The 22233-nt window shown below is 35.7% G+C and overlaps 1 protein-coding gene across 1 annotated transcript; it reads left to right on the top strand.

The window, feature by feature from the left end:
- The first annotated feature begins 343 nt into the window (after window positions 1-343).
- On the top strand, window positions 344-21164 carry LOC142974449 (uncharacterized). Its single transcript, XM_076116778.1, has 5 exons — window positions 344-584; window positions 16600-16775; window positions 17048-17880; window positions 17970-18111; window positions 18911-21164. The coding sequence occupies exons 2-5, from the start codon at window positions 16613-16615 to the stop codon at window positions 19039-19041; spliced, it is 1269 nt and encodes a 422-aa protein (XP_075972893.1). The 5' UTR covers window positions 344-584; window positions 16600-16612; the 3' UTR covers window positions 19042-21164.
- The last annotated feature ends 1069 nt before the right edge of the window (window positions 21165-22233 follow it).

Here is a 22233-nt window from a genome sequence, read left to right as displayed (position 1 = left end):
GCGAACGTTGGAAATATTCAAACTCTACCTAAAATATAATCCTTGTTTTTCAACTTTGCCTTTCGTTTTCTATTTTTGTTTAGTAAACGCGGGCTGTTTATACTAAATGAGGTGTTAAATTAATATATTGTTTTAAATAGTAAAAGACGCCGCCATTGACGTAGAACTCTATCAGTAGTAGAGCTCCCCCATCATAATACACCTTTGTCGACACTCGTTCTTTGTCTCTCATGGGTTTTGGCGTATTTCCTTCTTCTTCACAACAGAACCCCATTTACGGGTGTACAGACAGCATAAACAATTTCTCGAGCGGCGCGCGTAAATTTGAGGTTATGTTAGTATTAATTCGACATTCGCTTTAGACGAACGTGCGGCGGTGTAGCGCGCGGACAGGCCGGTGATCGTGTGCATGTTCGTTACGTCACGATCGATATCTTGTACAATCGAGTGCATTATTGCAGTGTCTGTGCACACAGTGGATGTCAATTATTTTTCAACTTTAAGGTCCGACATGACAAAGTTTTTAAAATTAACGTGCCGACCGGACGTACGCGTTTTGGAAAAATTCAGTTACATTGTTTAAAGTAAGTGCCTTTTCATATCCTTGATGTGTTTCATTAACACTTTGATTGTTCTACTTGTTTACAAGTTCCTTAATAATTAATTAAAGAAGTTTATGTTTGTTTATTTAATACTGTAATTTCTACTTTCATTGTTTATTTTTTTTGATGATCCTGTAGAGCGTTACCTTTTATTACTAAACTATTTGTAGGTCATGTGGTGTTTTATATAAATGTTTAAATTATAAACCGTTGCTTTTCCTTCGTGATGTGTATATTGTATGGTTGTTATATGAATCCTATCAGTGTGTTTTTAAATTGTCATCATTGAACCGGCTCACATTCAAACTTCTGCAATATTTATTACTTTTGAAAATGTAAACACACGTTTAAATATTTATTTTTAAATTCAATAAAAAGTGCTCCCCGTTCGTTCACCTGGAACGAGATAAATAAATGCTCAAATAATATTTGCACAAAAAATAACGTATCGTTCGTTGCTTTTCTACGGTCCCTCATAGTTTGAACCCTCAGTCGCCACACTTCGGCAGACAACCGCGCCAAAATCACTGTTCAGTTTAGAAAGACCTTATGGCTTTAGAAATAAAAGCTATAGTGCAATGAACGCCTCGTATAGTTGTTTGTGCACCGTCAGCGTCGTGCATTCATCCCGCACCCTCTTTTATTGCCTATACCGTATGCATGTTGCGGTTCTCATTGTGAACTTGCATCAATCCATTAGAGCGATTAATCTCTAGTAGGTATTTGTATAATGAATTGTTGGGCAAACGATATTCAAGAAGATTAAAGCATGTCGTTTAGCGAGTCGACGAACGAAACATCTGTGATGTTTTCAAAAATTGAACTTGTAACGGCCACCTGCTAACGATTTGTTTGTTTGGCAATGGCAATAAATATTCGATTCAGTTAGGTAAGACACACGTTGTTCGGTATCATCCTTGAAAGCATGAGAAGCCAAAACAATCAACAAGTTTTATTTACAAATGCCATGCATACTCTAATTCTCATGCAGTCTTAACAAAGCTGGGTTTTCGGTGTAAAAATACACGGAACATTTAAAACCGTTATTAAAAACAGCAAACGGATGTCTCGAACCTTATTTTATGTGTCGAATCAAGATTGAATCAGTTGCATCTTTAAAATAGCAGTTATTTTAGTTTTCTGCATCTCTATAAAAGGAAACCGGGTTTATTAGTGACCGGACACAAACAAGATTCACCAATTATAGCCAGCGAGTGTGGGCTAAAGGATTAGTAATGGATCCTAAATTAGGTAGACAAGTTTTAATTTAGTATTAATGACACTTTTATTTGCTGTGAATAACCTAAGCTCTGATATTTGGTCGCTGCAGTTTTTGGTAGCATGCATGTCATTTTCAGCAGCATGATTTGTAGGTTATTTATGACTGAAAGACATGGGTATATACTGTAATGAATCAGTCAATAGAATATTAATTATCAAATCTTATTAATCGATATACTTAAATATATTACGATAATTATAACGGCATTTCATACTCATTTAATATCAAATGACACAATTTTTTATGGTTGCTTCTTTTTTGGTCTTATGTCGTTAATGAATACTATTTCGGTTAAGTATAAGTATGTAATGGAATTTAGAAGAAAACGATAGAATTGTGACATTCGAGTCTATGCAAGAAAAACTTAATTAATAAATAACAGAGGGCATAATATTTAAACAAGATAGACTTCTTTACATAACCTAGACACTTAATTGCGTGAAATAACTAGATTTTGAAACAAACGAAACTAAAAGCGGTTCATTATAAATGAAAAAAAGGACTAGAAAATTAATAAAAACTGAAACCTTTCTAACAATGTTAGCAATCAAGGCGTTCGATCGTTACGTCTATATTTCGTAAGTCCTTGGTCTATACCAATCAGAAATGCACTGCAACATTTGACGGGCTCTATTATTCCAACATGAATTTTAACGTTTCTAACCTTTCGGAGTACTATAGATCGACAACTTAGTAGAGCCTTGGCACGCACGATTTTTTCAGATATTTTTTTTATTTAACCTGTTTATGTGTCCCACTACAGAGCAAAAGCCTCTTCCTTAAATTGCCAGTCTCCAGTTCATTTATCCAGATTATAAACTTTTTTAAATTCCAAAATAAAGTATACTTACCACCACTGTGGGTACCTAAATTGACCAATAAAATTCTGGTTACAAAATTTCTAAATTTTGTATTTTTATACGTCCGGTGGCTGCGAAATTAGTTTACAAGGCTCTCTACTAAATTGTTGGACTATAGTCACGAGTAATAAGATACACTGTGTGCGACAACAAACGTTCATTCAGAGCTCAATGACCAACCCAGAACATGAAACTATGACCCTTGGACCAATTTATGTTCGTAACATAATGGCTAGTTTATTAAAATTTCAACGAGTTCATAAAAGCGACTCAGTGTATTTATTTAATTAATGTTTTACTCTAGTACATTATCTTTATCAAGGTTTGAGCTGTTTTAACGTCAGTACATGTATGTAATTGCGTCCTTCATGAGGAAAATGAAATCATTAATGTAGTTAATTACGTATTCTGGTAATCAATATTGTTAGACGTAGTTCAGTGACATAAGACGCTTCCTGTCTGAATCACCGAGCCTTATTCTCTTCCTCCTATTTGGGACTATCTTGGCTACCTTCTTTATGAGGTCAAATTATTATAATGTCACTGTCAGTATTGTGGATTATGTTAAACAATTTAATATAGCTTAAGTACTCACATAAAATCAATTTCCAATTTCACAAATGTGAAACGTTTCTAAGATTTTATATGATTTGGAACATAATTAACCGAGAGCTAGTTTCAATTTTAAGGCGACATCTTGAAGGTACACAATATCCTCAAAATAGCCAAGGTTGGGGACTAGAAGCCTAATTTCTTTCTCATTCCTGGAAGAAACCAAACCATTTTTCTGTTGAGAAACATTCTTTAATTTTTTCAAAATTCATAAGTTTTATTCCATTCTACGCTATTTTCATTGCATTCTACTTAACAACTATTTGCATAAAGCATCCGTTGATACATTCTCACTAAATTCCAATTGACTTCATAATAAGTTAATATTTATATCAAGTTCTGAGCAATAACACCTGTTAGCTTCAGACTGTACCTGTGATACGAACGTAACAATCATCCATCGGTTACACCATAGTTTATTGATAACATTATTATCTTAGAATGTCAAACTTAATATAGCAATTTAACCTGTAACGGTATGGAGTCTTTGAAGATAATCTTCTTATTCCGAAAAATATGTATTAGTTTACAAATAACATTTTGAAACTAACATATTTTTTATATGGACATACCAAACGTCTATTTCTTTGTTTTAACTTATGCATATTGATACGTCAACCTAGTGTCAAAGTTGTTCAAGACGCCGAAAGGCCTTTGACATTTCTTAAAAATGACCACAACCCGGAATGACACTAAGCGTGTCCTCCGAAGCACGGAGACGCTCAGTTCAAAAAACACCAAACGGTCACCCAGCTATAGAATGACCATGCCAAGGATCTTAGGAGGATTTACGAGACGAACAAAAATGAGTTACCAGTACCTAACCGGTGAATCTCAAAATAATGTTTGTAAAAGAGTAAAATGAAGTACAGACCATTAAATTCTGCATGTTGCGAATAACACATTCTCAAAGTGCAACGGCAGCGATGCAAAACTTAATTGAAGCGTCAGCGCTAATTGTGACTTCTCACCCTTTAGAACGACGACTTAATTGTAAGAGGCGTAGGAGGCATATTATCCTGTTTCTTACACCAGTTGTATAGTTCAACAACTTAGCAGAAAGCCTTGGTATGTTCGATTTATCGAGATAAAAAACTGTGTAATTCAAAAATACGCAATTGTACAAAGCAACCCGCACTTGGCAAACGTAGGGGACTCAAGGCCTAACCCCTTCCCGCATTTGGGAGGAGACCCTTGCCCTGCAGTGGGGCAGTAATGGGTTAAAAAAATAAAGTAGGTGTATCAAACAGGCCACCTTCAGCTGCATAAACCTCCACCAGCCTAACATACAAGAGTCTCTACCAAGTTGTTAGATTACAGATGACGGGCAGCTGATATGTATGTAAGTAATACTTAATAGAGTACAGTATGATAAACAGCGCATATTCCGGGTCTCCCACGCCGATAATCAAGATGCCGCCGGACAATGAAGGCTTTGATTAACCCAGTACATGTAAATAGGGCTCTCATGTACCAAACACCGCTCTACTGATAAAAAATATAGATATCGGTACTCTAATTACATATTAATTAAAGAGAACGGCTGAGACGACTCATTAGAATTTTAAATAGCATGTCTTAAAATAAAATGTGACAAATTATGTTCATATTTATAAATAAAATTCATCGGTTTTAAATATCTCGTTGTACCTAAACTTTCAAGTGAAGAAACAATACACAACGGTTACGCTGATGTCACCTGCTATTTTCATTTCAAAATAACTAACTACTTAATGACACAGTGAATGCTTGTCGCGAGACTCGCCAGCAACACTTAGAACAGAGATTCTTTGAATAGAAAACATATGATGAGTTTCTTCAATTATGTATTTTCTTTGTACAGTCAGCTTCTTATATAAAGTGACAGATAACATATCCAGTTATAAAGGGACTCCTAAAGTGATCAATAATAATAATACAACCAAAGTCATCTAATTATGTAAGTCATTCATCTTGCACAATGATATCGGAACATGGACATCGTCAAATATATGAGTTCGTTCAAAGTGCCATAATCATAGTAACAAACACGGCGCCAATGGTTTCTAAGCATCCAAAGTATTCAAAAATATGGAACAAACATTAGGTACATGAAAATGAACTATGTCACTATGCATGTCTGATTGGTGTCTGGGCATTAGAGTGTCCGCCGTACGTAAGGTCACCGGGTCGTATCCCGAATAAGTATTTTTTTTAATGTCTATTTGACTTAAAAGCTAAATTATGCTCGCCAATTACCCACGATCCTAAAATAAGAGATGAGACCTAAACAACCTTCTAAAAATGTACCTAAGTGATTTGAACTCTTCCTGCACTCTACGTATCAATCACATAATTCGATTCGATGAGACCTAAACAGCCTTCTTCTAAATGTATGTGATTTAAACTGTTCCTGCATTCTACGTATCATCACATAATTCCAGGTCAAAATAATAACTCGTAAAATAACAAGGTTTTACTTCAATTGAAATGGTTGTTTATTATCTTAAAATATATAACAAAAAAATATCAAAAACGTGTATATCCACCTTCAGCAATAATAACATCGCTAAGTCGCTGACGCATGGATTGCACTGCGTTAAAACAAAATCTGTCTCCCCTTAACGACTCCCATACATTTTCAACGTGTCTCCTCAAGTTTTCCGTACTTCTTATCGTAGTATTATCCCATAGTTCAATCATTTTACCCCACAAGTTTTCTATTGGGTTTAAGTCAGGACTACGTGCAGGAAAAATAATTCGTTCCAAATCTCTTGTTTCATTTAAATAATTTGATACTACCCTGGAATTATGAACAGAACTGTTGTCCTGTATGAAACGGATTCTTTCGTTTGGATAAAATACTCGGGCCGTGGGCAACAAAACATCATTAAGGATATCTTTATATCTTTGGCCATTAAGTCTGCCGCCAACCTCGACTAATTCTCCCGGACCGCTTTGGAACATCCAACCCCAGAATCCGAGTGTGATACGTCCACTCCTGTTACCAGGTAACACATTTCTTTCTTCGTATCTGGTGTTGTTTAACCTCCATAAAGATAGACGACCACGAGCAGTAGAACAAAATACTTTTTCGTCTACAAAAACGACATTTTCAAAATTAAAATCTAAATAACGTCGTGCGAACTCTAATCTTTGTGCTTTGTGCCTCGGCGTAAGTGCAGGTTTCTTGGCGGGTATTCTATTATGTAAACCTTTCTCGTGTAATCGTCTCCTTATTGTGGTCTGTGATACTTGAAACTCAAATGCCAAATTACGCGTGTTTAAAAAACGATCGCTTCGAGCTTTCTGCACTATTCGCGTATCTTGATCAGTGTTTGTCCGGCGTGGACGACCAGTTGTTACATGGTAACGGAGAATACCCTCTGTATTCCATCTATCCGTCCATCGATAAACTGTGTTCCTCTGTAAGAAAGAAACTGAATTATTATAACATGTAAGAATTTATGCAGTACAAAATACAAAAAAATAAAATAACATACAATATAAAGAGAAGTCAACTTACGGATATTCCAAGTTCGTTCGCAATGTCTGTTACAGAAACACCTTCTTGTTGCAAGTGAATGATTTTGTGTTTCATTCCATCATTAATTCGAAATGAGGCCATGTTTTTCCAATTAAATTGTAATAATTACTTTATTATAATTAATTTATTTGCATTTATATGAATGACACATGACATTGATATGTAAACAATGATGTACATTATCTATGAAATCTTTCGAGTATTTATGCAAATTAGTATTAATTACTCTTTGATATCTAACGCGAATTATAAATCATGAAAATATGATAAAATTGAGGATAGAATAAACAAAACACATGCCAATGACGTCACGTTCATAATGAAAGGAACAACCAATGCTTTATCTCATTCATTTTGTTTTTAAATTTCAAAAGGTACCTTAAATATTCAGCGATAGAGTTCATTTTCATGTAGTGTTCCATATTTTTGAATACTTTGGATGCTTAGTATCTATGAAATCTTTCGAGTATTTATGCAAATTAGTATTAATTACTCTTTGATATCTAACGCGAATTATAAATCATGAAAATATGATAAAATTGAGGATAGAATAAACAAAACACATGCCAATGACGTCACGTTCATAATGAAAGGAACAACCAATGCTTTATCTTATTCATTTAGTTTTTAAATTTCAAAAGGTACCTTAAATATTCAGCGATAGAGTTCATTTTCATGTAGTGTTCCATATTTTTGAATACTTTGGATGCTTAGAAACCATTGGCGCCGTGTTTGTTACTATGATTATGGCACTTTGAACGAACTCATATATTTGACGATGTCCATGTTCCGATATCATTGTGCAAGATGAATGACTTACATAATTAGATGACTTTGGTTGTATTATTATTATTGATCACTTTAGGAGTCCCTTTATAACTGGATATGTTATCTGTCACTTTATATAAGAAGCTGACTGTACAAAGAAAATACATAATTGAAGAAACTCATCATATGTTTTCTATTCAAAGAATCTCTGTTCTAAGTGTTGCTGTGTACTAACTTAGTTTCTAAAACTATTGTGTTTTATGTTTTTGTTTCACGGATTAAAACCATAAAATATTAATCAAAAACCGTTATTAAATATGACGGCATCGTTTATACATTTGTTGTTTTGACAAGGTTACTATTTCAATTCAACTGTTTAGTTTCGATTTCGCAACCGTATGCGTACATAAAAAAAAATTACCCATAACTTTTTTATCGCTGACATTTAAAGTGATATGGTGTATGTAAAATCATACAACATAGTTAACCCGATAATATAAATTTACTTTTACTGGGCTTTTACTGTTGCGAAACCCTGCATGTTGTCCCACATACGACATCGTTACTCCACGGCGAAAATTGCGGCCGACACTCATCCATCAATTGAAACTTGAACCGTACTGACATACTATACGAACATTACGAACACTACCTACATTACACCGTCTCGTGCGTCCTATATAAATAATTTAAACATTTATTTCCTTAACATTACTGCACTAACTAGGTTGTAGCTGCAACATCATTCTTTTGAAAAGATTTTCTGTGGTAAAAAGAATCGTATAAGTTTATTGTATAGAACGAAATTTTATATTCATGCGTGTCAAGTTTTTCCTTATCAGTTCAGCTGTAATGGCATTTACTGCGTATTTTAACACCATATATCCAAACAAATACATTACACATACAATTTTACATGTTTGAAATGATATAAAACCATTGCTTCGTGTAGAATAATAAGCAACTCTACAATTAAAAAGGTCTCCTTTTGCATCACTTATGTAACATCAGCTTATAAAATGGGTTATGGCATTGTAGGTGGTCCCGATGATACACGCGAGCCTAATTAGTGACGCTCAACTCCATTCAATGATATGTACTTAGATTAATAAGGCTTTACGTGATAGCGTCCGATAACATGCAACGATTATTACATCTTGTATGTACAGTTACAACCGTACTAGTTTATGCATATGATCATATAATAAAGAGCTGTTTATTGCAGAAGATAATTCTTCATGATATTTCAATCGCTTTAGTGTGATGGTAACGAAGATTTTTGACAAGTTTATAAGTTATCACTCCTCAAGCATCGAGAGTGATACTAGATTAAACTTTAATAAATAATACAGAGCTACTAGATTCTAATCCGTATACAGAATAGCATCGATCTTATTCTTGACCGTCTGATTTCCTCAAATGTTCATTACGATGTTTTGTTTTTCGAATAATTGATAAAAAAAATCACTTGCAAATTATGGTTGTTTTGGAATACGCTAAAGATACTAATTGTATTTACTTTGTATCAAACTAGGGAGTAAAGATTAAGTAGTCGAAATTTTAAAAATATTTTGTGATAATAATATGTGAATACAAGTAGTAATAAGTATATTGACCATAACATATCAATGTCCCTAATTAACAGATTTACATAAACTTTAGTAACATGTTCCACCCACAACGCATAGTACTCGAGCCTCTACATTTTAGAATTGGTCCATTTGTTATTTTAATGACGCGGTTACCATTCAATGACTGTCTCATATTAGGAAGTTCAGACATTTTAGCTCTATGTTTTGTTATGTAGAGTAGTTTGAATAAATTTACTCGCACATGCAGATAGGTAGCGAATACACAAAGGGATAAGAGGTTTTTGGGAATATTCTTTGTCAAATAAATGTTAACTTAAATATGCTTTTTAGAAAATATAGTTGAGTAATTAAAAACTTTCGCTGCTTTCGAGAGTTTGACATTTATGTTTGCTTCAAAAGTAGGAAGATTTTTAAACATTAAAATAGATATTTTACGACAGTGCTTCTAACTGTTCCCAGGCTACTTAGTCAGTTAGTCAGGGTTATCTATCGATACCTAGCTTATTGAATAATGGCTGCTCCGATAGCAACACCCGCAGCTCTGATTTCCGCGTGGTCGGTCCAGTGACTGATAGAGTATATTCAATCAAACATTTGATACCTAACCCGTACACCTTACAAGCCAAAGTGACTGATGAGTTAGATTAGTACAATTTTGCAGACGCGTTTTCTAAAATGTTAAAAACCATGTAGCAAATATACATATTTATGTTTGCAAATAAAACTTCATGACAATGAGGATGAGAAACGTTTTCACACGCACTTATATTGTTCTTTCTACCATATACTAATCACAAAGTCTTATCGTTGGCTGAACACGTCGGAATCTCTATGAGTCACACATTATTCTGTTCCATACACAGTGAATATTTAATACGTACATACTAAACGATATTATAATTAGGACCAGGTACAATAACATTATTAATCTGTACACAGCTGGTCTGCTTTCGTTGTACAAAACATTCGAAAACTTGCTTAAGCACAACAATGAAATCAGAACGGACCGATTTCTCTTGAGAAAAAATATAATAGTAAATAACGATGAACATCATAATAGAATGAGCGAGAAGCAATTTCCCAGATTCATTCGATGAGCTGAGATGTAGAGCGCGGGTAGATTCTTAATTCGACTGCAAACAATGTTATAGAACGGAGATCCACAGTATTGCAATACCGTAGCCGGCCTACTTGTTCACACAAATGACGAATAGCACTATAAACTATTTGTAAATAATCAACTATAAACGGCGGACGGCTCGTCTTATTGTGACACTCTCATTTAGAGCTGCGCTTATGACATCAGCTTTATTTGTCTTTACTAACTTGGCTTGGGAGTTGCGACGAATGTAGCTATTAACGGATATGTACTTTGTCTTTAACCAGAAGCAGTCATTTCTAAATGTGTGTTTAGAGTCTGTTTAGATGTTAATGACCGAATGTTATACTTTACTGTTAAAGTACTCTGAAGTGTACGCATTATAATAAGTTTCCCAGTGTAAGTCCAGCTGCACATAAATGAAAGCCTTCTGCTAGTATGTGCAAAAAATTGTTTACATACGATAAAACTGCGGAACATCACTCTGATGTTGTGTAGTTACAAACAATCAACGAACAAGCGCATATTGTACGTTAGTTAACATTTCAAATTGATCATATGAAAGGGGCACGCTGATGTAGGTACCGAACGAGACGCGGGTCACATTCCTTAAGGCCTATTGTGCCACTATCGCTCTCGTAGTTACGCATAAATCTCAGTTTGGTTAATAAGAGTGGGCGCAACATGGCCACCAAACACTAGTTATATATTACCCATAAATTCCTACAGCAATATTGTGTGACCAAGACTTGTCCCTGCCAATAAGTTGATAAACTAGGTCTAGAAGAAAATATAGATCCATAACGTATATCTATCTAGATCTAATAGGTACTTACGACAATATCAGGTTTACCTTATGCTCTTAACCTTGATAAATTATGATCTACGATACCACAATACCTATATGTTTATTTATAATAGGTAGGTACCTACACTGATTTACAATACGCATTTGATTCGAACTGATTTACGATTATAATTTAAGGTTCTACATCGTTCGTATTCACGTTTTGGTATGACTTCTGTGGTCTGTGTCTACCAGAGCCAGTGTTTACTAATTGATATAGGTACCGGTTGCTAATATTGTTTACTCAGACTGTACTTGTAATTAATCACTTGACAGCTTGCATTCTACTTCTTATGCTTTCGTTCTGCTGATAACGGATACACACTGTTATTTTGCCGGTTCACACGTCGCATTGTGCCGCTTGAGACCACTTATACTCCCGTGGAATGAACAACTAATGGATTCAGGCTTTAATAGCGATCCACTTGAGTTCAAAGAAGGGCCGCGGGCCGCAGGGAGAACAATTGGGACGTTCGCTCCACCCATCTGCTGACGCCACAAATTCTGCTTTTGATTTTGTCACGTACGCATCTGTTGATAAGCACCCATTATTCAAAACTAATAGGAGGGTGGACTTTTTGCGAAAATCAAAGTGTTATGAAATAAGTAATTAATAAATTGGGGTCGTTTTGTAACTGATTGTTATGTTGTAGGATGCATTGTTATGTTCATTTATAATAATAGTTTTGTTCGAAATGCTTAAGCTATTATACAAATATGTTGTGTTATGTAACCCTTGACATTTGTGGAGAAATCTTCTTAAACACTATGGCAGTGGAAAAGTTCATCCAAATAGAAGTTTATCTCAGCTATCACACCAAGAAACAAGAGCATATTGCGCAATTGGTTATTATAAAATGATTGATTAACATTATATCTATAATATTACATCATACAACTAATAAAGCTTGAACCATAATAGAGGAAAACTTAGCTCCATTGTTGTCGAACGAGGACGTCGCCCATTTATTCATAAAAACTGTACCAAACATCGAGCAAGAAGTGTGGGAGTAACCTGTTACGATCTCTACGCTTCTCCATTGATATCTCTTTAAGTGTGTTAGACGTATTGAGACCTCGTTATTACCACGCGTAATAACTCCATCACAGAATGATTATAGGTTTATTATACTGTACAGAATTGTTCCTATTTCGCTAATAGGCTATGACAGTGAATAGCCAACTGACCGGAAGATCAGTGACCAGTGCGGCACGGCGCAAGCGCTGTCAAATTCGGCTCGCAACGGTACTGCGCCGGCGAAATTAACGCCAATTTCCTCTGCCATAACTGCCTAGATGAACTAGGTATATAGTCTGGTGAATGTTATTCAAAACAATCGTGTTGTATAACTACTTTCCGTGCAGTTCCACACGAATTAAGTCGCTTTGCAGATGGATGGACGCCAATTGACTGTTACTTTTAACATACCGTGAATAGACTCTTCTAAATACTTACGTGTTACTAAAAAGATTTGTATATCTTTAATTATGCCCTATTCAAACTGCCTTCTAAGGGCTACATTTAGCTAATTCAACATACATATTTAAAGTAAGACGCACTTATCTGATATTTTATTCTAAAGGGATACGAAGCGCGAAAACGATTTGAATATTATGCAGTCATCCAACCTTGTCTTACCAAAAAATAGCACTAAAAATGTTTCGACGTCTTAAAAGGCATTTACGTGTTAGAATTTTATTTATCTTTATACTTTTGGACGCGTTAACTTTAGGAACTTTCAGTTAGTAATGTGAATAAGGTATTATTTATTATCTCTGATAAATATATTACTCTGAAATAAAATTCCACTCCAGAGAAGCCGCAGGGGTTTTGCTAGTCACCCATGCATGTGCAGTAATGTACACAGGATACATTAAAAATACAAGTAAACCTTCTAAATATATTCTGTAATGTATATATAGGAATGGTCACTGCCCAATAAATCCATTCCCCTTGTTTTTTGTACGACCGCAGCACCCTTTATCGGTCGTAAAGATCGCCCTTGGGATCGGGAGCTCGGAATTTAATTACTTGCTTGTGTCCACCAGTCTCTATACGACCCCTAGAGACTAATATTATCCTACTGACCACGCAAACATTCATTATGTATGAGTTTGAACTGTAATCAATACCAGAATAGTGAATTTAAGATTGCTATTTACCATTTTATTGTTTTAATTTACGAGAACTAAGAATTATGTCGAAGTTTTGACATGTCTCTAGCCATCATGGCAACAGTTCGAACAGTTTTGCAAAGTACTCCTTAAACCCACTCTACTTCAACTTAAAGTAGGTGTCAAAAGTCCATGAAGCTGACAGCAAAGTTCTCGAAATTGTCATTCCAAATTCAAAGGAAGATTTTAGTACTTATAGGTAAAGTTATGACTGGCAGTTTCATTGAGTTGAGGTAAAGTCAAGTCAAGGATATTTTGAGGAAACAATCAATAATGGTCTATATAGTTTGTGAATCACCAAGTTAAGGTTGAAGGCACTTTTGAGGACTTGATAGAAGCACATCATCAATTGGACTTGCAATCTCCATTGTTGTCTATCGCTCTTAGCGCGAGACGGATTTCCGTTACGTTGACGTTTCAACCAGAGTTCACGCAACGTATAATGTATAGTAGTATTTTGGAGGCACTTAAGCCATCGTACCTATATTGAAAGCTTTCACAAAATGCGTCAAAGTCCTTTAATCAATGTTTTTTCATTCTATAACTCGATTTACTATTATGTTATTATTGATACGCAGTAACGATGACATACCTAATTGCTTTTTATTGCGCGTTATCCTAACATAAGCATTTTTTGCAGCACTAATACTATAAACGTTGTTGATTGATGGTCGTTCGTGTTCAATCCGTATGCTTTATTAACAACTAACTGATATTTACACAGTTTTTAAATCATTATATACAAAAACAAAAAATAACAAGTCTTTTGCGTGATTATATCAACTGTAGAGATTCCGCTTACATTTAATTTAGCAATTCAAGATAGCATCCGATGTTAACACAGAACACAAAAGCTAGACTTTGTAAAGTCGGAACTATCTAGTATCGAGAGTCCAACCCTTATGTTATGAAAGGCTTATAAAGTGTTTTATTTCTTTCACTCCTTAGCGAAATGAAAAAGAGAAAACATAATATTATAGTGGCTTTTTAACTAAAATAGGTTTATAGTGTGTTTTTATGAATAAGAGGGTTAGAGTTAACTGTACTTCAAAAGTAGTTCCTACGGCTCCCGTCAGAGGCGCTGATCTAATTTCCATATAAAATTACTTATACGATAGCTAGCCGCTTGTCGACACTCGACAGTAGTAGAGAATCGTTTACAGTTTTACAACGTTTCTACGATGGAACATAAATGTTAACTCGATATAAAATATATTATCGCGACGCACGCGAGCTCTCTCGCGTTTGAAATAAGCGGTTATAATTACTTCACGGCCGTAAAAGAATCAAAAACGATAAGCATCGTAAAATGCATCAAGTGCGCATCACTATTTAGTATGAGTGTCGAGTAAGTCTGGCAGAGCGGATATCCGCTAGAGGTACCGCTTGCCTGCTCCTACTAATATAACCAATGTTTGGGTTCGGTTAACATTCTCATTTTCGTATTGTTTTGCTAATCTGGTGAACAAATAAATAAGAGTGTGCTGTTTTTGTTTGACGATTATGCATTGTATTCATATTAGTATGTCACTGCTGTTGATCGATTTCGTTTCAGCGAAAAATAAAATTAAAACGCAAGGAAAAGTAAAAAAAGTCTGAATTTTACCTTTTTATTAAAGGTATTCAATCCAGTTATTGCAAATTAATATATTATATTAAAAAATATTTAATTTATGTAGGCAACAGTAGTGACTAAATCACTGTGCTGGTGATATTATTGTTACACAAACGATACCTATTGTGAGTAATTAGAGAAGCTGTGAGTAACAAACTAAATGAATGAATAATTGAATTAAATACATCTTTGTAATTTAATGAATGAATACTACTTGAACTTGAAACTTTTTAATTAATTGAAGTGAATCACGTTGTTATTGTAATAATACGAGGTAATCACAGTTTCCTGATATTAAAATGCTAGTAAACAATACAAAATATACTAAACTGTACTAGAATTAAATTATATTCTTCCATAACACGTGACTCACGGTTTCCCACTGTAACCATGATTTTCGCGTACTGTCGCTACGACAATCGCATAAAAATCTTAAACAGTTCACGTTTGCGTACTGCGACATAAGTAGGCCTGAGTACCTTATTTACTTATACTTTATTCATACTGTGGCTTGTATTAATGAAACCGCTTAGCCGTATAAAAATCATGACAGAGACCTTTTGGGTAGAGTTTAGTCGTAACAAATATTTTAGTAGTTATTTGGGTCACGAGTAGACATAATTGTTAAAGTTATGCGACAGGGCTTCGGTGACCGGACGTCGTTGTTTGCCGACCTAAGCCCACGCCGTGTGGGAGTAAACGTGGTCAATGTTATGTATCTGCAGTCAGCCACACATCTACCACTACCAGTCTTATGATTTACAAGCTTTTGTATGGAGGTTTCGCTCGCGTATGCGTGGAATTCCAAATGGTTAGTCCGGAATTTGTGTGTCGTGACTCCAACGCATATTTGGAGTATCATATGTCATTTTCTCGCATTACAGTTTATGCAATAAACATTTTTCATGAGAGAAAACATTCTCAACTGCTTTGAATAGCACAAAATATTTAGTACAAAGGTAAGACTTTTAAAAAAATCTTGATATTAGCGTCATTCAGCTAAGAAAAACGTATGATGTATCTAACGCCTCAACGGATATTAGACGGGTTTGACCAGACAAACGGACATATTTAAATATAAAGTTGAAGTAGTAAAGAGCAGCTACTGCAATGTGCATTAATATACCATTCCTTCTTTGGATTTAAGTGGTTATAAAGTCATATCTAATTATATCGAGCTTCTAATAAGCACAAAGTGGTTCTATATTTAGCGGCGCGTGATGTGCCTGGCTCTAGTTTATTAACTCCGACTACAGTAATGATGACTGTAAATGTACCAAACAACCTACTTTTCCCGTGACTATGCAATTAAGGTTTATTGAACAGTAACATATTAATTTTACCGTATGTGCATTACATGTGTTTAGTACCGGGTTGACTTACAATTTTTTTTTCTCTTATTAAATCTTACCAAGGGGCATTCCCTGGATTTCTAGAGACTAAACATAAGATTGCGTAATAAATACATTTCAACATAAGGGGACTATGAATTTTTAAATACAGTAGTCGAACATAATTATTTATACCCATTTGTAAAGTTGGGTATTCCCCGAATCAGTGACAAGAAAAAACTATGTAACTTGTAACGTTTTGCTACATTTGTTTACTTGTTTATTTCCAGTTATTAGACGATAATGGGTGCCCCCGCATGGGGATCTCGCGGTGGTGGCGGTGATCGTCCGCGGCTCCTGCGCATGACGCCGCTGCGCCACAGCTTCGCTGCGCCCGCGTCGCCGCCCGCGCCGCCCCCGCCGCGCACACATGACTACGCCTCCGACGCTGACACCAACAAGAAAGGTTAAACTTCCTTATGTTTGCCGTAATACCATATAAGGAAATCTAAGACCGTTTATTTAAGCCGTTTACTCGTTTCATTTGGAACATTAACGAGATAATGTTAGATTCAACCTTCCAAAACTTGTTACTTAAAAGCAGTTTCAAATTCAACAAACCGTTACGAGGATACCTTATGTATGTACAGTACCTAGAGTTTTTAAGAGTTTCATGTATTTGTAATTTTAAGATACGTCTAATAATTGAAAATTATTAAAAGTTTTTTTACTTTTCAGAAGAAGGATGGAATGCCAATCTGTCCCAAAGATGGCGAAAACTTCGTCGTCGTTGCTCCCGCTTACGACCTGGATCTGGCAATCGTGAGCCGAGCCCTGTACGTTGCTCACCCTCACCTCCCAGGCCGCCGCAGCACTGTTCCCCAGCGCCACCGTCTAAGTTGTCATTCAGGCATCGAGGAAAAGTATACACAACCGCTTCACTGCGTGTTACTAGTGGAGCCCCGGATTTATTAAGGGCTTTGGGAAAGCTTGGCGGAGGACTGCGACGTCGAGCTCTCTCCGCACACGACGTCCTTGCACCACCGCAACAACAACCATCCACTTTCTATGTTCCTAGTCCCACGGCAACAAGGCATCCACCTTCACCGTCACCACCGAGGCAATCGGCAACAGTACGCCGACGATGCAGTTCCCCAAACGTCTATAGAAAAGATTCGGCAGGATCAAGAGATCGTGCACCTCTTATCACACAAGAAGATGAAAACCGAGATGTGGTCGACTTTAATTACGTTCCTGAAAGAAGGAAGAATGGTTCTGAAGGTCGAAGTAGGCGTCCGTACAGTGAAGCTGTAGATTTGGATGTACCGTACAGAAATGGGTATAATAGACTTCCATGTGAAGCTGCGCAAAGGTTGTGGGAGGAGCCTTATCGGTTGCCAAGAGTGCAGTCCCGACAAGCAGAACCGATTCAACAGTTACGGAATGGTGTAGCTGAGCTGCGCGTGAGTGCCACGCCGAGATCTGCTCGACCACCCCCAGCGCCTCCAACCTCAACGCAAATAGGAAAACGGCCGCCGGCGCCTGAGCCCCGGGATACGCATTCTTTCGAGGTATTTTTTATCTTTATTTATAAAAGTTTACATTTATTTATAAACACAGTCGTCGCCGGTTAATATAACGGTCAATCATTAACTTTCAGGTGCGTTTTACGAAGTCAGCTGGCGGGAAAGGTCTCGGCTTTAGCATCGTGGGTGGTCGAGACTCACCGCGCGGGGATATGGGCATCTTTGTTAAAACCATCTTCAATAATGGCCAGGCAGCTGAATCCGCGCTGAGAGAGGGTAAGACAAATCTTAAAAGTATTTTATGTCAGGGATTTCATTAACGACGCAGTTAGCCTTTTCGCGCTAATGTTTGTCATCTGCCGTTAAGCCTTATAGAAAGGTGCAGAAAATTCCTGCGCGAGCGTTACGCGACAGCTGCCTGCAATTACCTAACTGCCACAACTCACCTGCCGTACCCCGACTATAAATAACATTTAAAGGTTATATTCAGCTAAGCAAACGTTACCACCTTTCATTAACACTGGCACGTGGCAATTAGATCGCCCTTGTAGAATGCGAAGGTATAACAAATAAAAAAACACAATCTATGGAGCAAGTGTTAATTGTTCGATTTCATGGTTATTATGTTTCTCCTAAAAGGCAGTAAAATTTTCCATTTTCTTGGCTTCTATGTGAAGTACTAATTATTTTCTGAAGTATGTTGGTTATTATTTGCCTTACCTATTTATTAGTAGCCAAGTAGAGATAAAGAGGAAATGTTTTTAAAATGTGTATTGTATTGACTTAGTACTACTGAAAAATATAAACACAGCTATTTTTTCCATAAAATGGAGATTGATCAAAGCTATTACTGGCAACTATTTCTTAAGGATTCCACCAAAAAGTTTTCACGATCGACGTGGAAGCACTATAATTGGCAAGATGGCAATTGTATTACAGGATACAAGACACCGAAAAGGCTGAACTCTTGAAACCATATACCATGATAACCTAAAACTAATATACCAATGACTACCGATTAAGTAACATGTCATTAGTGTTAGACATTTAACCATAACATGTAATTCACTTTCAGGCGACGAGATTCTGTCAGTGAATGGTCGCGGTACAGCGGGCCTGACGCACGGCGAAGCTATCCGGCTGTTCAAGGACGTGCGCGCTGGGCCGGTGTTGCTTCGTGTGGCGCGCCGCGCGCCGCCTCGCTGACTGCCCTGCGCCTGCTGCGCTGACGCACGCGACCAGCAGGCGCCCAACAAATACGTGCCCGACATCTACTCCACTATGTAGACTACAAGTTATTACCTACTTGTAGTAAATCGAGAAAATAATTGAGCGCCCTCTTTATGTTCTTTCGTAAAAGGTTGCCATTTGTCGCAGATTTCCCGAGTTGCTAAAGTTGAATAGGCGTCCGGGCTAACTACGGCGCAACGGACCTCGTCAACTGAAAAGTAGATAGATTTGAGTTTAAAGGGAGAGGTTTTAACAACATCGGAACTGACATGTTTTACAAATGGCAACCCTTATCATACAAAGACAGCAGTGAAGTGCAACCCCAAATACCTAAAAGTTGCTCTCTACTGTTTACAAATTACAAGTATTAAAATAAAACTATCTACAAATTTTATTCAAATCAAAGCACGGTTAAGATATATTTTCTCCAATGTATGAGGAAGAATTCTGAAATAGAATTGAAATTGAAACTAAACTGAAAATCGATTATGATGAATCTCTCTCAATATAGTGTGAATGGGAACAGGACTAAAGAATCAGTCAACTTGTATATTGACAATGTATAGTGCGTACATATTTATTAAACTGGAGTAAGAGTATAGGTAATATGACGGTTTAACAAACTTACTTGGATTGGTTATCCGAGATTAAAAGCTTGCCGATACTTATTCAAATGTGGTAAGACCAGATGATGATTTCAAACTCCCTAATCGCAGCTATAATAGACAAATAATTGGAAAACAATGAATTATCTGAAATAAACACCACTTTATGTATCTTAATATTGTGACATCTAAGTAATAATATTATTCCATAAATTGCGTGTAAAAAGAAAATACTCTTGATAAATGAAACCGTCATAAAATTCAGGCGATATTTGTATTTTAAATGATTGAAACCTCTATGATAAAATATTTTTCTAAAATGTTTACTTACGTCACGAAATTTAAGAAACAAAAAGTATTCTAAAAGTGAAATTATTGAGCCTAATGTGACAGATAATATCTTTAAAATGTATTTTTCTAAAATCAAATATAGAAGATTTATTGGTAAAAGTACCATCAAAGTTTTACGATGGTCCACCTTAAAAGAATGTGATGGAACCGGTTGTAAATGTTTGGAGAATAATTTACATAAAGCTTATGTAGAATAAGTAACTAACTGAACTAACGAAGGCAAACGAAAAGTATTAGATACACACAGTTTGACACAATTTGATGAAAATTGTCTGTGATATGATTCAAAGTTGAATGGACGATGTAGTGTTTTGTAATTCCTAATTATAAGACAACTAACTTATTTTTATAATTCGATATGTATTTTACAATAGAATTAGTCAAGTATTTATTGTAAAGAATATATGTAGGATTTAAAAAATGTATTTTATTAAGATTTAGATTTTAAATGTAATACGACTAAGTACTAAGTGCATTACTACATTATTTATACACAATGCCGTAAGACCACCATAATATGAACAGGTTCTATAGCTATTAGTGTAGAGAAAGTTACGCCAACAAACTAAAAATAAGAGTAAGATTGGTTTCTTTTGTAGCTCTTATGATTATCATACCTACACAATAATATGCAATATTTAATATACATCTTATAACTTAAACTTTGAAGTATACTGATGTGAATAGCCTTAATAAAGAGACAGACATATTCATACAACTTTTTATAATTCGTATCCATGTGCATTGTGTAACAATGAGCATTAAGTCTAAACACTTATTATTATTCTAAAACATAAATCTAAAATTGTATTGATGTACGGGGAAATAAAAAATAAATTTTAAGGTAAAGTGCGTGTTCGCGTTAATTCCCGTATTCTATTATACATTAAACATGCAACGCGAGAGTTTAAAGTTATAAAATTGTATTTTTGCTAAATTAGACGGTGAAGTATTTTTGGAACAAAAACATTTGCATTTTGTAGATACCAGTGAATATAATAAATTGTAGTATTTCAGATGTAGTAGTTATTTACCTGTTGTATAAAAGTATCGACGCGGTGGCTAAACTGAGTATTTATGCATTTTTAATATATAAGCCTTTTACTGTAGATATTTACGCAGCAATATAAGCCTTTGAAAGAATTTTTGTGTTTTAATTTAGAGATACACAACTAAGTATAATGTAGTATGTCCCTAGTCGGGCTACTATTAATTTATTGTTTTATAATTTTGTCTTTCCATATTTGGTGTAAGTAAGGAAGAATGTCCGATACCAATAAGTGCATCCACTTTGTTTACGATTTAACACGTAGTAGCTGATTGACCATAACGATACAACACAAATGAAATTAAAACGTTATCCAATCAACTAAGTACTTTACCACAAATAAGAAGAGAGCCTTGCCATGCACCGTGTATCTAGAGAATAATTATGTGCATTTCCTAAATTAAGTAACAGTATCAAACAGGCCATAATTATCTGCCTACGAGTCGATGATGTTGTAAATTCTGAATTTTGTATACGTCCGCAGGCAGCACAACTTTCATGCAAGGCTTGCTGTTGGACTAAACCACACTTTGCTTAGAACAAAATTAACACCTGGACGGCAAAGACGTTGAAAGCTGCAAATACACTTCAATATAACTATATGCACCTCCACATAAAATAAATGGGTTTCATTTAAAATCCTCCGGAGATATATGAAGCACATTCTATTGGACATAAGTTTATTTCACGTCGGGAGTATTCGCTTCTTTGATATAAAGCTCTCGTTTCGTACGTGCAAACCTCATTAACCCCTTGACTGTCGCTAGCGAACATTAACCACCTGACAGCGCCAACGACGTGATTACGCGATCAAATTTATTCCATTTAATTAACAATTACATAAGTGAAATGTAAGGGGTGTCGATGTTATCGACGAGAAAATGTAATTACATGTAAAGGAGCTGTTAATTTACAGAATATTGGAGATAATTTGATTATTTTCACAGAGCCACGTCTTTTTTTCCTTAATGAGGTAGATAAATAAGTGCCAAAGTTGGTTGTTCCTACAAGGGATGCATGAAAAATTTGCCTTTTTCATGCAGTGATTGTTAGTCGGATACCAGAGCTTTTGCACTGTGGTGGTACTTGCCATTTTATGTTATGAACTTAATCGACTGCTATGGAATTGCGTGGGGTTTATAAGCTATAAAGAAAACAACAATA

This window comes from Anticarsia gemmatalis, chromosome 1 (genome assembly GCF_050436995.1).
Source record: "Anticarsia gemmatalis isolate Benzon Research Colony breed Stoneville strain chromosome 1, ilAntGemm2 primary, whole genome shotgun sequence".
Lineage (NCBI taxonomy): Eukaryota > Metazoa > Arthropoda > Insecta > Lepidoptera > Erebidae > Anticarsia > Anticarsia gemmatalis.
This window is presented reverse-complemented; position numbering and strand designations above follow the sequence as displayed.

What these genes read in the sequence shown, in the direction of transcription:
- LOC142974449 (XM_076116778.1), top strand. Translation starts at nt 16,613, where the DNA reads ATGGGTGCCCCCGCATGGGGATCTCGCGGTGGTGGCGGTGATCGTCCG. An exon ending in GGGATACGCATTCTTTCGAG is followed by an intron (nt 17,881 to 17,969) that starts GTATTTTTTATC and finishes ATTAACTTTCAG; the next exon opens with GTGCGTTTTACGAAGTCAGC. An exon ending in TGAATCCGCGCTGAGAGAGG is followed by an intron (nt 18,112 to 18,910) that starts GTAAGACAAATC and finishes ATTCACTTTCAG; the next exon opens with GCGACGAGATTCTGTCAGTG.